Source organism: Sapajus apella, unplaced genomic scaffold, assembly GCF_009761245.1.
Source record: "Sapajus apella isolate SASKATOON/1434 unplaced genomic scaffold, GSC_monkey_1.0 scaffold96, whole genome shotgun sequence".
Classification (NCBI taxonomy): Eukaryota; Metazoa; Chordata; class Mammalia; order Primates; family Cebidae; genus Sapajus; species Sapajus apella.
Window position 1 is genome coordinate 954,619 of NW_022437036.1, and position 15,525 is coordinate 970,143.

At 58.7% G+C, this 15,525-nt stretch overlaps 2 protein-coding genes across 13 annotated transcripts in view; both read right to left on the bottom strand.

Moving 5' to 3' along the window:
* Positions 1 to 9,141, bottom strand: part of COL20A1 (collagen type XX alpha 1 chain) — a 34,027-nt gene extending 24,886 nt beyond the window's left edge. Inside the window, exons 1-3 of the mRNA XM_032257019.1 lie at positions 9,018 to 9,141; positions 7,290 to 7,381; positions 5,039 to 5,149 (exon numbers count right to left, since the gene is read on the bottom strand). Of these exons, the coding sequence (XP_032112910.1) occupies positions 5,039 to 5,149; positions 7,290 to 7,371 (193 nt within the window). The 5' untranslated portion in view covers positions 7,372 to 7,381; positions 9,018 to 9,141. The remainder of the gene's footprint in view (positions 1 to 5,038; positions 5,150 to 7,289; positions 7,382 to 9,017) is intronic.
* Positions 9,142 to 14,431: 5,290 nt separating this feature from the next.
* The window catches only part of ARFGAP1 (ADP ribosylation factor GTPase activating protein 1), a 15,307-nt gene continuing 14,213 nt past the window's right edge, over positions 14,432 to 15,525 (bottom strand). For all 12 annotated transcript variants that reach the window (XR_004262337.1, XM_032257028.1, XM_032257027.1 and 9 more), the window contains one exon: positions 14,432 to 15,194. Coding sequence is in view for 11 of the 12 variants with exons in the window: in XM_032257028.1 (XP_032112919.1) it covers positions 14,885 to 15,194 (310 nt within the window). In the remaining variant the exon portion in view is untranslated. The remainder of the gene's footprint in view (positions 15,195 to 15,525) is intronic.

A 15,525-nucleotide genomic window follows, 5' to 3' on the forward strand; every position in this document is an offset into this window, starting at 1 on the left:
CACAGGCCCCACCCCTCCCGCAGGCCCCGCCCCCTCCCGCAGGCCCCACCCTATGTGCTGCACAGACCCACCAGCTGAAATATTTTCTGCTGTGTGACTCCATGATTCTAAAGTTTGGGCTGGATTTTCAAGTGTGAAAAGCAAACATGATTTTAAAAGGGACACTGTCATATTCTCGGAGGAAAAGCAAGAAGAAATGACCTGAAGCGGGGCTCAGGGGGTGGGAGTCAGACCCAAGGGGGCACTTTGAGCACGGGGTGATTCTCTGGGTCTCAAATGCCAGGATGAACACAGCTAAATATTCAATGCTAGTACTGAAACATTCTAAATTTGGGAGCTGCTCACGGCAGTGGGTTCCCTTTGAGTCTTTTAGAAAAACATACTGAAATATTTACAGACAGTGTCATATCACGTCTGGGATTTGTTTTAAGATAATACAGAATGTAGAGGGGTCAGGGAGAGGGACGGAAAACAATACTGGCCACACGCTGACAGTCGCTGAAAGCTACATTATGAAAACATGAGGCTTCATTACACAATGCTGTCTTTTGCATATGTTTAAGTTTTTCCATTAAAAAATCAGCTCAAAGGAAGACAAGAAAGCAGAGAATAAAAATGTATAACAAGTATAACAAAAAAAGAAGATCATACATATAAACGCAAATATATCATTAATTTCATTAAATATAAATGGAAAAAATCTTTTAATAAAAAGACCGTCACACTGGACAAAAACAATGCCCAAGTATACGCAGCTTAGAGGACACGTCTAAAATGACGGGTAAAAGAAAGGTAAACAGCAAAAGAAGCGATTCAACGCAAACACAGCTCAGATACAAGAAACAGGGACAACGAAGAGCATTTCAGCCTGAAAAAGGTCCGCCCCACCAGGAAGACACAGCAATTCTAAGTGTGCATGCACCCAGCGACAGAGCCTCAACACATAACACAGAGAGCAGTGTGACAAGCACAGGACAGACAGACCTGGGATGACAGGGAGATGTAAAATACTTTTGTCAGTCAAGGATAAGATGAGCAGACCCAAAACACACTAACTATACAAAGGTCTGAACGATAAGGTGAATAACTTAATTAGAAAACTAGACCGAACAACTGAAAATTACATATATTTTCAAAGTCACAGGGAACACTGACAAAAATTGATTACATACTGGGCCATAAAACGAGGTACGTTTTTGTTTTTTCTTTGAGATGAAGTCTCACTCTGTCACCCAGGCTGGAGTTCAGTGGCACGATGTCAGCTCAGTGCAACCTGCAACTCCCGGGCTCATGTGATTCTCCTGCCTCAGTCTCCCAAGTAGCTGGGATTACAGGCATGCACAACCACACCCAGCTGATTTTTGTATTTTTAGTAGAGACGGGGTTTCACCATGTTGGCCAGGCTGGTCTCAAACTCCCATCCTCAAGTGATCCGCCCGCCTTGGCCTCCCAAAGTGCTGGGATTACAGGCACGAGCCACTGCACCCGGCCAGCAAGGAACTTTCCAAAGGACTGGAAGCATATTGTACATTTCTGGTCATAATGCAAATAAGGAAGAAATCCAAAACAAAAAGTAGGTAGAAAATCCCCCATGTTTTAAAACTAAGAAATCTACTTCTAAGTAGCCTATGGGTCAAATAAAAATGTCATGACAAAAATCAGTAGATTTTTTAATTGAATGATAATGAAAACTCTGTGTATCAAAATGCAGCTAGAGCTACTGCTTACAGGAAAATTTAATAGTTAACTTCAGATCTTATAAACGCAGGGCAGAAAATCAACGAACTTAAGCATCCACCTTAAGGAGTTACAGCAGAAAGTTGAACACAAAGAGAGAAAAAGGAATAGAAACAAGAAATTAATGAAATAAAAGACAAACGTAACATCAAGAACAGACCAACCAAGCCCAAAGGTGTTTCATTAAAAGACTAACAAGACAGATAAACTTCCCGATTGCTCTTTGAAAGCAGAGAGAAGATTCAGTCAATAACGGGAATGAAAGGGCTGTAACTAGAGTCTATGGGAAAGCATGAACAACGTCACACCAACTCATCAGGACATTTACAGAAAATGCAAGTTCCCATTCAAAAGCTAACTTACCAAAACTGACAAAAATTTTAAAAATCTGAGTAGTCCTATTTCTGTTAAGGAAATTGAATCTATTATTTCAAGTGTTCACATGTGTGTGTTCACAAGTGTGCACGCACACACACACACACACACCCCAAAAGCCCGGAAGTCAGAGCCAGTGAATTCCAGCAAACATTTAAGGAAAAAAATACCACCACCATTACACAAACTCTCCCAGAAAATGGAATAAGAGGAATCCTTCCCCACCTCATCTTACGAGGTTTAAAGCTATACCAAACTCAAAAAGGAGTTTATAAGAAAGAGTAGTTATTGGCTAATATTCCTTCATGAATGAAAACGTTAGATAAAATACTTGCAAATCAATTTAATAATATATAAAAGGGGATAGGCCAGGTACAGTGGCTCACCCCGGTAATCCCAGCGCTTTGGGAGGCCGAGCTGGGAGATTGTTTGAGGCCAGAAGATTGAGGCTGCAGTGAGCTATGACTGCGCCCTGCACCGCGAAGTCCAGCCTGGGTGACAAAGGGAGACCCTGTCTCTTAAACATATACGTGTAGCCAGGTGCAGTGGTTCACACCTGTAATCTCAGCACTTTGGGAGGCCAAGACCGGCAGATCACGAGGTCAGGAGTTCAAGACCAGCCTGACCAATATGTTGAAACACTGTCTCTACTAAAAATACAAAAATTAGCCAGGTGCAGTGGCGTGAGCCTGTAGTCCCAGCTACTCAGGAGGCTGAGGCAGCAGAATTGTTTCAACCCAGGAGGCGAGGTTGCAGTGAGCCAAGATCACGTCACCACACTCTAGCCCGGGCAACAGAGCGAGACTCCGTCTCAAAATAAATAAATTTATTTATTTATTTAATATATTAATAATATAAATATATAAATATGTTTAATATTAAAAAATCAATCACTGTAATTTACTACACTGAAATTTACTACATGTAAATTACTACATTAACCATATAAAGGAGAAAATAATTTCTCCTCACTGAAGAAAGAATTTGGAAAAGATAATCCACTCTCTAGATAAAAACTCAGCCTACACTGAACCAAACAGGACCTAATCTGATCAGGCACATGTATCTGGAAAAGGCAAAACAGAAAACCATTCCAGGGTTTTGGGGGACGGGGCGAAGGGCTGACTTGGAGTCACAGAACTGTTCTGTACGTCAATTGTGGTGGTGGTTACAGGACTGGACTATTGATCAAACTCACAGACCTCCTCCCAAAAGGGTGAATGTCTCTGCACGTAAATGACAGCTCAATACAGAACATGGGACACCACTGAGCACCCTCCAGAGTAGCTCAGGTCACGCTGCAGGCACTGGGTGCCAAGGGCGTTGTGTGTCGGAGGCCGTCACGTGCTGCTGGCCGGAGGACACGCTGGCACAGCCACTGAGTTCCACGTTTTCCGCTACAGTTGAAAACGCGTAACGCTTTGACGCTCCCACTCCTGGGTTTACACCCAACAGAACAGCATCCACGTGGACACCAGAAACACAGCGAACCCGGACGCAAGCCAGACGCCCATCGACAGCAGAACAAACCACACAACGGAATACTATGCAGCAAAGAAAACGGACCGCGGAGACAGCGTGGCGAACCTCACAAATGCGAACCAAGGAAACAGACACCGAGGAATGGCCACGTGTGATTCCACGCAAAGGAGGCTCTGAAACTGGCAGGCTAGTCTACGTGACGCAGGGGCCGCCCTGGAGCAGGACAGGGTGGACGCTGAGCAGGGCACCAGGGGCACTGGAACAGCCTGTTTCTACCCCAGGAGGTGCCTGTGAGGGCCGTCACACTGTGCTGATTCACACAGTTGAGCATTTACCCCTGTGGCTTTTCCATCTGGGCTCTGAGAAGCTTTAAAATTAGCACCCATTTTCAGGTTAGGGCCGTTCCATGCTCTTCGAACCGGGTTCCCTGGAAAGGTGTCCTCAAGGCCCTGCTCCTATAAACAAGGATTAGTGCGTGGAGGGGAAGGGCAGGCACTTCTGGGGTTTGCTGGGCAGAGTCCAGGCTGTCCCAAGGCGCTGAGACTCGTTCTGAAGGGGGGAGTCGTTTCTTTAAAGAATTTGGGCCGGGTGTGGCAGTTCACACCTGTAATCCCAGCCTGTGGGAGGCCGGGAGCATGGATCACCTGAGCCCAGTTCAAGACCAGTCTGGGCAACATGGTGAAACCCCTTCGCTACAAAAAATACAGAAATTAGCCAGGAGTGGTGGCTCACACCCGTAGTCCCAGCTACTCGGGAGGCCGAGGTGGGAGGATCTCCTGAGCTCGGGAGATTGAGGCTGCGGTGAGCTGTGATCACACCACGGCCCTCCAGCCTGAGCAACAGAGTGAGACCCTGTCTTACAAAAGCAAAAAATTGACCAGGCACGGTGGCTCATGCCTGTAATCCCAGCACTGTGGGAGACTGAGGCAGGCGGATCACAAGTTCAGGAGTTCAAGACCAGCCTGGCCAACATAGTGAAACTCTGTCTCTATTAAAAATATAAATATATATATATATATATATATATATATATATATATTAGCCAGGCGTGGTGGCGGACACCTGTATCGCTTGCTACTTGGGAGGCTGAGGCAGGAGAATCGCTTGAACCCAGGAGCTGCAGGTTGCAGTGAGCCGAGATCATGCCACTGCACTCCAGCCTGGGCAACAATGTGACTCCATCTCAAAAAAAGAAAAATTAAAGTGTGTCCTGAATGCCTTCTGCAGGGGCTGCCTGCCAGGGACATAGGGCCCGTTCCCTGTTCCGTGTCCTACGTGATGGGGAAGGAATTTGGGGACAGCAGAGTCCGAGGCCAGAGAGGTGCTGACATGGGCTGGAGTGGGGACGCCATGGGCCTGAGCGGGCTTGGTGGCCACGGCTGCCACGCCAACCGTCCTTAGCATGTGGCGGGGGAAGGGGGCCTGGGAGGGCGCAGGTCCTCACCTGCCATGGGCTTCACCTGTACCAGGTAGCCAAGGCCACTCCCCTCTGACTCTCTCCACTTCATCTGCAGCTGGTCCTCGGGCAGCACAGCCAGCCTCAGGCGGCCACTTGCTACAGAAACAGGACAGGGTGGTCAGGACAGGCCCCACCTCCCCTCCACCTAACCAGCCATGGGGGTTCAGACGTCCTGCCCTCAGCACTTGGGAGGGACAGAGTCCTATCCCAGGGAACCCTGAAGGGACACAACCCACCCTGGGTGTCTGAGGGACCCAGCCCCACATGGGGAGATGAGACCTCCGCTGGGGGTGAGAAGACCCGGCCCTCCCAGGGGTCTGCAGTGACAGGGCCACCCTGGTAACTTCAGTCACCAGGAGTCCCGTCCCACCCAGGGATGCCCCACCCTGGCTCTCCGGGGGTTCTCCCCACCAGGAAGAGGCTCAGGCCCACATGTGGAGAGCAGCAACTGCCCCACTGGTGACCAGAGGCCCTGAGCCATTGCAGCAGCTGCCAACCTGCCCGGGGCCTGAGCTGGGTCCCTGGGAGAAGGGGCCGTGTAGCCACAGACCCCTCAGCTGCCAAGGCCACTGCCAGGTGCACAGGCCCCTCGGTGGGGAGTGTGGGTGTGCACCTTGGCACTTGTGCGTCTGTGCCCCCGTGACCGGGCTGCCTCCTGCAGTGGGGGAGGGGGGTCCAGGCCATCTGAGAGGAGGAGGCGGTGGCAGGGGCCTGACCAGCCTCCCAGGGCTCTGGAGAGGGTAGGTGCCCCCTGAAAGCTTCCGGGGGCTCAGCAGTAGGGGCAGCTATTTTTGGAAACTGGGGAGAGAGATGGGCTTCTTTGGGCTGCCCTCCAGAGAGCTGGGGCTCAGGGGGAAGGGCAGGGACTGGGGGGCACCGGGATAGACACAATGACCCATTGAGAGCGGGCAGCAGCTGGGCCGGGTCTCCGGATGGGGCTTGCAAGTCAGGAATGCGTGGGGGATGAGGAGGGGCTCTGAAGGCAAGCTGTGAGCAGGCCCCTCCCGCCGCCCCTGCTTGTGAACAGCCTTCTGTTGCTCCACTCTGCCTGCCAATGTCGGGGAGCCCTTCCCCAGCCCCCTGCAGGCGGACAGCAGCTGGCAGGAAGGGCCTCAGCCAGGACCACGCTACCCTCCTTGGATGGTGACCACGCCTGGCCCGGGCCATCCTGGGAAGGGCTGCCCCACGTGTGGGCTACCACCTGTCCTGGGCCGGACTCAGTGCCCCAGCCCACCTGGCTGTCCTCAGGCTCAATGGCCCAAAGGCCCTTGTGAGGGCCGCCCCGTCGTCTGAATCCTGAACGGGACAGGGAGCATATTTGCCTTTGCCTGACCCAGGTTGTTTCTGTAGAATCAGTTACCGATTTGGCTCAATTGACAGCAGAAGCTTGTTTCAAACTGACCCGGGCTCCACACTAGACCTGGGCTCCTGGTCCCACCCACCCCCTGCAACGGCAGCGGCTGGCGGAGGCTCCTGGCCCTCCTGTCAGGCCCTGGTGGTCGTCCCTTAAATGCACATTACGAGGAGGAGCTGCCACCTCCTGCCTCTCACCCCTGAGGAAGAACCATCGCTCGGTGGGAGCCCGAAACCTCCCAGGAGCTCGCAGGCCCCGGAGCGGCCGCGTTGGCCCAGCTGGGAACAAGTTTCCAGTGTGGCCGAGGCCCTGGCACCTGCTCCACAGACACAGACGAGTGCCTTCCTGGAATCCCTCTCACCCACATTTCTCATGGGAGGAACAGCTGCTCAGACAGGTCGTCTGGCGCATCTGCTGCTACGGGCGGTACCCCACGCTCTCCAAACACCCCAACCAGGAGCGGCCAGCCTGCTGCGGCCCTCTGCGGACGTGCCGTGCTGGCCCAGGGTGCACACTGAGGCAGGGGTGCCGTGTGGAAACGTGGGCGCCACATGCGGAGAAGCCAGAGGAGGGCTACCCGGACACACGGGGGAAGAGGCAGGCCGGACGGCGGCCCGGTCTTTGCGCTGGCTTCCCGGAGACTGCTCGGAAGAGGTGTTTGCGGAATAGCTCTCAGCCGAGCGCCAACGTCACGGAGGACCAGAGCGCACAGAAGCCTTCCCGAGGCAAGGCTGAGGGTCTGTCCCGACCCCTGTCTGAGTTCAGCACGTATTCAACTTAGGAGGCTGGCCGGGCGGAGGGGCAGAGGGCTCGTCCCGTGTGGGCACTGGGGGTGCAGGCGGGGCCTGGGGGCAAGCAGGGGCCCACAGGCAGCGTCCTTACCGTGTCCTTGCCCTCGTCCCAGGGTGGCACCCAGCCACAGGCAGAGGCAGAGGCCGAGGTGTGTGGGGGCTCGGGAGCGCATGGTGCTCGGCCTGTGGAGGGGAAGACGCCATGCCCTGTCTGTCCCCTCCCTGACCACAAAGCCAGAGCTTCTCCATGTCCTCAAGGGCCAGGCAGGCTGTCCCCTGACGGAGCTCTGCCCCTCACATGTGGAGGCCTCCAGGCTGTTGTCCTGGGGACACCCCCAGCTGCCCGAAATTCAAGGACCCAAGGCTGAGCTGGGGGCTGCTGCCTCCTGATCCTGCACCCTCATTTGCATCCACACTGGAAGCACACGGCTGGGGCTACTCTGAGCGACAGCGGGATCTCCAGCCCAGCTGTCCCCACGCCCAGTGCAGGGGGTGGCTGGGACGGGCACGTGGCCAGTCTCCTGCTCGTGGGGCTCCTCGGGTCTGTGGAGGGCCGAGGCCACTGTGTGAGCTTTCCAGGCACTGTCTGATCGCTGACCACGTGTGGCATCCCTGTGGGCCCAGCCTCGCCCTTGAGGAAGAAGGAATATCAGGGAGCTGTGGAGAGTGAGAGCTGCCCGGGAGGGGTGGGTGAGCAGCCTGTGGGATGCCAGCCGGGAATGCAGGGTGTGGGTGCCATGCAAACATGGCTCTGAGGCCGAGACGGGGAGGTGGCCAGGGCCACGGAGGGCCGCGTGGGCCACAACGAGGGCCAGGGAAAACCCAGCCGGGCCTGCTCAGAGGCTGGGAGTGGAGGTTGGATCTGGGATGCTCTGAGGGGGACTTGGAGGCCAGCGTGACCCAGTGACTGGTGCCCAGAGGTGGCGTCCATCGGAGACGTGGGGGCATGTCAGCTGCCAGGCCCAAGTCCTCCGCCTGCCACCGTGCCCAGGGCCGAAGGAGAAATGCCGCGGGCTCCCCTGCACTCCCACCCCTGGCACTGCGTGTACCACGCCCTCGCCCCATACACCACCATTGGCCTTCAGGAGGCAGGCAGAGCACTCCCGGCTGGGACCCTGCCCTCTCTGTGGAGCCCCAGCTCTGCGGCTGCAAGTGCTGACCTCCCACACCGCAGGGTTCCAGGGTCCTGAGTGACCCAGGCCCTCCTGTCCCCCAACAGCTAACAGAGCCCCCCCCCAGCACGCCCCTCGCAATGTGTGACCCAAGTATCCCCACCAGGGAACCAGCTGCCCCACAGGGGCAAAGCCTTCCCCAGTGGGAAGATTGCTGGCTAAAATCAGGGACTTTGTGACCGCCCAGCCAGCAGCAGTCAGGGCAGGAGGCCCCTGTGGGCTGGGCTTCCAATTCGATCAGGGCTACCCGTGGGCAGCCCAAGTGCCCCCAGCTCCCTGGACCCTTCCACTCCAGAAGCCTGGCTTGACTCAGTGGGACCCCTGCCTCGGCCACAGGTGTACATACGGCCTTAAGGGGAAGCTGCTCTCTGCTTGGCATCCAACCTCCTCACGTCCCCATGCCCTGGAGGTTTCTGAGACCCCAGAAGTGGGCCCTTGGTGAGAGCTCAGGCAGCCCCGGGCTCCCAGTGCCCCAGCCCCTCCAAGCCACACCCTGTGCTGGGCACCAGGGTCCTGTGGCTCAAAGGGGCGCTTGGCCTCTATCCTGACTTTTCTGAAAGTCAAAGCCATCCTCAGATCACAGGCTGAGTGCATCTCCTGCTGGCCCCTTATCTAACCAGCCTCAGGACAACAGGGAAGTCACCCACCTCCTCCTTCTCCTGGGACTCCGACCCTCTCTCCTGGGGTGTGCTGGTCCCCTCTGGTCCTGCTGTGGCCACAGGAAGGCTGGCGCTTATGAAAGGCCTCTCCTCTACGGCCGTCACTGCCCCGGCCCACCCCGCGGCCCACCCCCCCCAGCACCCCCTGCCCCCCTTGGCCCACCCCCTTGGCCTGCCTCTCCCCCTCCCCCTCCCTCTTCCCCTCCTTTCCCCTCTACCCTTCCGGTGTGCTGCCCTGGGCATCTCTCCAAGAATGGGGACCACAGAGATCCCAGCATGGAGGGCCCCATGCACAGCGGGGCGGGGGCCCATCAGTAAGGAGCAGGGCTTTACCCGTCCAGCACTTTCATTCCTCACTCCCAAGCGCCCATCCTGCAACAGGGAAAGCCACACAGACACCAGGGCCACTGCATGTGGGTGCTGGACACTGTGGGGAGCAGGCTGCAGCTGTGCCCGGAACCCCACCCATGGGGTCCCCAACCCCACCTCCACCCAGGACGTCGCTGCAGTCTGCTTCCCTACCAGCCTCCCCTCTGCGCAGGCCAGGCAAGCCCTGCCCTCAGTGAAGCCCTCCCAGAGCACCCTGAAGGCTCCCACCACCGAACACTCTGCAGACTGGTCCGGGTAACTAGGGCTTCAGCAGGTGCCCAGGCCTGGAAAACAGGACCCTGACCTGACCCGACCTGCCCAGCACCTGCCCACGGCTTGCCCCTGCCCCACCCCTGCCACGACTCCAACTCTGGCCAGCCCAGCACCACAGCAAGCCCCGCCCACACAGGCCCCACCCAGGCAGCCGGCTGTAAAGGGCCCACCTCTCCAGCCCGCAGCCCTCCCTCCCCAGCACTGCAGCCCTGGAGCCAGTGGGCAGCCCGTGCTCTGCTGGGCACTCTCCAGGGGTGTTAACGTCACTGGAGCAGCTGCTGCTGGGCCCCCAAGTCCCCTTCTCTGAGCTCAGCTCCCATCCCCTGGGGCTGGGGCATGACTGCCAGCTGCTCACGGCTATCCCTGCCCCAGTACTGCTGGGAGGTTAAAGACAGACCCCGGTGGCCCCTGGCCAATGACTGGGGTATGCAGGGTGGACAGCCTGGCCTCAACGGACAGCCTCCGGAGAAACCCACAGTCCGCAGCTCAAGGTGGATCTGGTCGAGGTGTCTGCTTCCCCGATACACCCAAGTGCACCCAAATGCCTGTCCCCTCTGGTTTTAGGGACCCCAACCTAATACCAAGCATCACATGGGCACTTCAGGGTCACCGGAGGCAGTCCTGAGTGACCCAGGCCCTCCTGCCCCCCCACACAGCTAACAGAGCCCCCCCCCCCAGCATGCCCCTCACAGTGTGTGACCCAAGTATCCCCACCAGGGAATCACCTGACCCACAGGGGCCCAGTCCCCAAGCCCCTGCCTCGTCTGCACTCAGGACTGCGAGGGAGGGCCAGCCCTCTCTAGGCCTCCCGACCCTGGTTTGCCTGAGGCCTGAGGGAGATGAGCCTGCCTCTACCAGCCCCTGTCTGCTGCTCTGGTAAAAGAGGAACCACTTGCCCTGGCTCCAGGCTCAGCCTCCAGACACAGGGGGTGAGCAGGAGGTGCTCTGTGGGAGGCCAGCGCAGGCACAGTGGCCACAGAGGAAGTGGTGACATCTGCTGAAGGCAAAGGCCCAGGCTGGAGGCTGCTGGAGGAGGGTCCCACCTCTCCGCCACCTCCCTGGATCCCTGGGCCAGACTTGGACTCAGGATGCACCCCTTCAAGGCTACCTTTGTTTTTTGAGATGGAGTCTCATTCTGTTGCCCCGGTTCTAGCAATTCGCCTGCCTCAGCCTCCCGAGTAGCTGGGACCACAGGCACATGCCACCACACCCGGCTAATTTTTGCATTTCTAGCAGGGATGTCTGCTTCCCCAATACACCCGAGCGCACCCAAATGCCTGTCCCCGCCTCTGGTTTTGGGGACCCCAACCTAATACCAAGCATCACGTGGGCACTTCAGGGTCACCGGAGGCAGTCCTGAGTGACCCAGGCCCTCCTGCCCCCCCACACAGCTAACAGAGCACCCTCCCCAGCATGCCCCTCACAGTGTTTTCATCGTATTGGTCAGGCTGGTCTCAAACTCCTGACCTCAGGTGATCTGTCCACCTCAGCCTCCCAGTGCTGGGATGGCACAGCCCATCCACCAACTGGCTGTCCCAGGCAGCAGCCTGGGAGACGGTGCCAGGCTGCCCCCTACTCCCACCCATACTCCCAACATGACTTCTCCCCACAGGGCCTGGGAGAGCAGAGAGGCCCTCAGACCCACCACCCCGAGGCCCCCACTCAGCCTGGATGTAGGACTGGGAGGGGGCACTTCCGGGGAGCCGGCGGTGCATGCAGTCCTGATGGTGGCCAGCAGAGGGCGCGCAGGCTGGCAGGTGGGCACGGGCGCGCCAGCGCAGCTCACAGGCTCCCGGGAACACCACTGTGCACCCCCATCCCATACACGCAAGCCAGCACCAAGCTCATCACAGGCTGGGCGGTCAGGCACTCAGCATTCCCGGCTCACAGGGTGTGAGCTCCGTCAGCAAGAGCGGACCGGTCTGACTTTTCACCCACCCCTGCTCCTGGACACCCAAGGCCTTCGCAGTGCCCCCTCAGACCATGAGGCAGTGCTCATGCTTGGGCAGGGCTGGGGAGCTGCCTGGATCACGAATGACAGAGGATCACGACGGGGCCTGGGCCGGCCATTTCCTCTCCTCACCAGGGTGCTGTGGCCTCACTGAGGCCCCGACCCCCCAGGAACCCCCCCCATAGGAACCTCCCCCTCGCATGCTTGTGGCCAGGCGCACATCACCCCACTCCAGGTGGGGGCCCCAGGCCCAGAGGTCCCAGAAGTGGGGACATGGCCCCACTGGCTTCCTGTGTAGCCCCCAGCACCCCCAGAAACCTCAGTGCTCTGGGGGCTGACCCCAGACCCCCACCTGCCTGTGTCGGCTGGATCAGAACAGAGCAGGGCCAGGCCCCACAGCCGCCAGCCTCACCCAGCCCCCTCTGCCCACTAGTGATGGAGGCACACAAGGCAGGGCTTGGCCCCTGGGAGGCTTGAGGGAGACAGCAATGCTGGTGGATGTGATCAGTGGATGGCCACGGGAAGCCACACACTTATAGAAGTTTCCGGAAGGGCAGAAGCTGGCTTTGAGGGTCCACAGGGGTGAAGCCAGTGTCGGGACAAGCAGCAGAGGCTGGCTCAAGAGGAGGGGCAAGTGGCAGGTACCCAGGGTGGTCAACCTGAATTCCTGGCGCCACAGTGGGGGTGGAGCTGCATGCTGGAGGCCAGGGCTTGGGCAGCGCCACTGCCCAAGCTCCCCTGCAAGCTGGCCAGAGGCTGAGACCAGGGTTCAACCAGGAACGGACTCCAGGCCCACACCTGGCCTGGGACCTGCCACTTTATAGTCTTCCCCGTCCAGCTGCTCTGACCTCAGCCCACCTGCCCTAAAGTGCTGCCCCAGAGCAAGACGACCCTCTGCAGACCTCTCCTGGCTACAGCCGCCCCCCGACCCCTGGACCCCACTATCAGATGGCACCTTGAGTTTCCAGGATCCGGGCTGAGATCCACCCCAGCGTGGCGGGTACTCAATCTCTGGGAGGGGCAATAGCCCTTCTAGACCCAGGCCCAGGTGCCATTCTCCACCACAGGGGCCACTGCCCACCTCCCCAGGCCAAGGGTCACTGGACCCACTGGAGTCCTGCTGGCCGGCCAAAGGCCCATGACCTCTTCTCTGGCTGGGTGGCCCAGCTGCCTACTCGCCAGGTCTGGCTCAGACTGGGTGAGGCCAGGGCCTCCCCAGGAGGGCTGGGTAGCAGGTGATCTCTCCTTGGGTCCAGAAACACGCAGCGAGGGGCCAGGAGAAATGAGGGAGCCCGGTGCTCCACCCCCGCTCCCTGGGGGTCCCATGACCCCACTAGCACGGCGGTGGAAGCGGCCCCTTGGGATGCACCCAGACGTTCCGTGTGCTTTATTGGAATGCTGTCAGGTCCGTGCCTTCCACATGGGCCCTCACACAGCCAGTAGAGACCCCAGCGCCCGTCCTGGGGCACCTGCCCGCCCCTGCAGAAGGGAAAGGCCCTCACCCTCTGCGGAGGGGTCTCAGCCACCACATCCCCTTCCGAAGGTGGCCCCGACCCCTCCCTCCCAACACTGACTGCACTTCCCATCAGAAGGGACTGTCACGCTGCCCCCAAGCAAGGCACCTTCCCGGGGGGTGGGGGGGAAAGAGCTTGGGTTTGTGCAGCCAAGTGCCGGCGTAGAAATGGGCACGTGGAAACCACGCCCCACTGTCCAGGATGGAGTCCACCCCTCCGCAGAGTGCTCAGCCCACCAGGATCCAAGCAGCCCTTGGGGAAAACCACGAGGCCGCCCAAGCCTCAGCTCAGGACAGACATTCCAAGACCTCACGCTCTGCTCTCCGGGGCTGACTTCCTGGGACCTCTGTGTTGGCCACTTTGCCCTGAGGCTTCTCAGCACCCCAAGCCTCTGACCCCAGGTCCATCTACAGCAGGTGGCTGCTTTGGTGACCAAGTCTGTCTATGGCAGCCAAGTGCACAGGCCCTCCACGTCGGCTACCAAGGGGGCTGGTGCCCACAGGGAGGTGCGGGTACCAGGAGGGCTCCCTGAAATCTAGGGCCCATCCTGTGCCACAGGTGGCCGAGTCCCTGAGGTGGGACATGCACAGAGCTGCAGGGCCAGGCTGCTCCAGGAGTGCTGCAGATGGCGGCTGGAAAGTGGAGGAGGATGATGAGGAAGCGTGGCTGAGGCCATGGTGAGGAGCACGGCGGCAGGGGAGAGCACCTCACACACTGCACAAGCTTCCGGCACATGCACAGCTGGCCAAGACAGAGGGTCACACAGGGCAGATGAGGGAGGCTGAGTCAAACGCAGCAGCACGTCACCCAGTCCTCGGGGAAGGTCGGCATGGGCGGGCATGTCTTCAAGCCAGCCACGCTCGGGGCAGCCAATCAGACTCAAATGACGGAGAAGCCAGAAGGCGGCGCCGGAGGGACGTGGGCACAGCTACGTGCTGGGGGCTGACCAGGAGCTGGACCTTCCCCAGGCCCAGGCACTGCACACAGGTGACCCCAGCTCAGCTCCTGAATCTGGGCCCCTGCTACTGTCACACCCCCCTGCACCAGGGCCAAGGGCCCCCCCCACCGCCCCCCGCACTCCTTTGTCTAACAGGGCGTTCCCAGATAGTCAGTTTCCAGCACTGAGAACAGCTCAGGCACGGCCGCTGGGAGGTGTGTCCGGTGAATGTGGCTGGACGAGGCTGATGCAGGGAAGACACTGAGGGTAATGACAGGGATTCGACACACAGGCCCAGGCAGGCGTGGACTCGGGAGCGAGGGCAGTCGATGACAGTGTGAGTGCCAGTGTCGCCTTCAGCATTTCCATCTTTACCCCTCCAGTCACTCTCTTGAAAGAGAAAGAACTAGAGCAAATCCAGAGTTAAACATCTCCAGGAGACGTGGCTCCTCTCATCTCCGACAGCGCAGCACGTGGCCGATCCCCGACCCTGGAGATAATGTGTCAAACTGGCCGCCGGAACACACTTGCGAGGGTCTGTGCCACAGCCCACCTCCCAGTAAGCCACGCCAGGCCCCTGCTGGAGTCCAAGTGTGCCCAGGGAGTGTGGGATGGAGAGCAAGCTGCCCCACGCACCGAGACTCCCAAGGTGGACAGCGGCACGAACCCGGGTCTCCCCGGAGTCCTGCCTCCCGAGACGCTGTCCTCACACTGTGGTCGCTGATTCTTGGATCAAATGGAAAGAGAACGAGGGCAGAGTGCAGATATGAAGTCACCCAGGGCACTGGGGACAGGGCTGCCTGTGGCGGCCCTACCAGTTCTGGTTGTCCCAGCCGTTGTCGGCGGGCACAGCCGGCGGCACCGCCTTCTTGGCGCCCTCCCCGCCCTCCCCGCCGTCGCTGTTGCTGTTCCTGTTGGTGGAGGCTGAGCCCCACACCTCCCAGCTGTCGGAGCTCCTCCTCTCCGTGGAGGTGTCTGCGCAGGTCCAGCTGTCGCTGCTCGGGGACTTCCGGGCCTTGGCGGACTCGGTGCTCCCGAAGGTCTCCCAGAAGCTCTGGTCTATGGCGCTGTTCTGGAAGTGGTCCGGACCACTGTTCTGGTAACTGTGGCCCTCAGAGGAACTTTTAAAGAGACAGAAGGGGGACCGTGAATGCCACTCAGCCTACCACTCAGAATTCCACGCCCACCAGGCCCTGTGGCACCCTCCCAGGCCAGCATTCAGGGTCCGCAGCACCCTGCCAGGCAGGAGCTGGTTCTCCCATTTTAGAGCAGAAAAAACTGTGCCAGGGACCTGGAGAACCAGGGCCCACCCTTTTACAGAAAATTCCCTTTTCTACCAGCTCCAACCTGCTGTATCATCAGTGGTTTAGTTAAGTGGGGAGGGGGAGGGGCCCTGGCCTCACGTGGGACCCAGGCTCTCCCCAGAGATGCCTCATGAGGGGACCCAGGCTC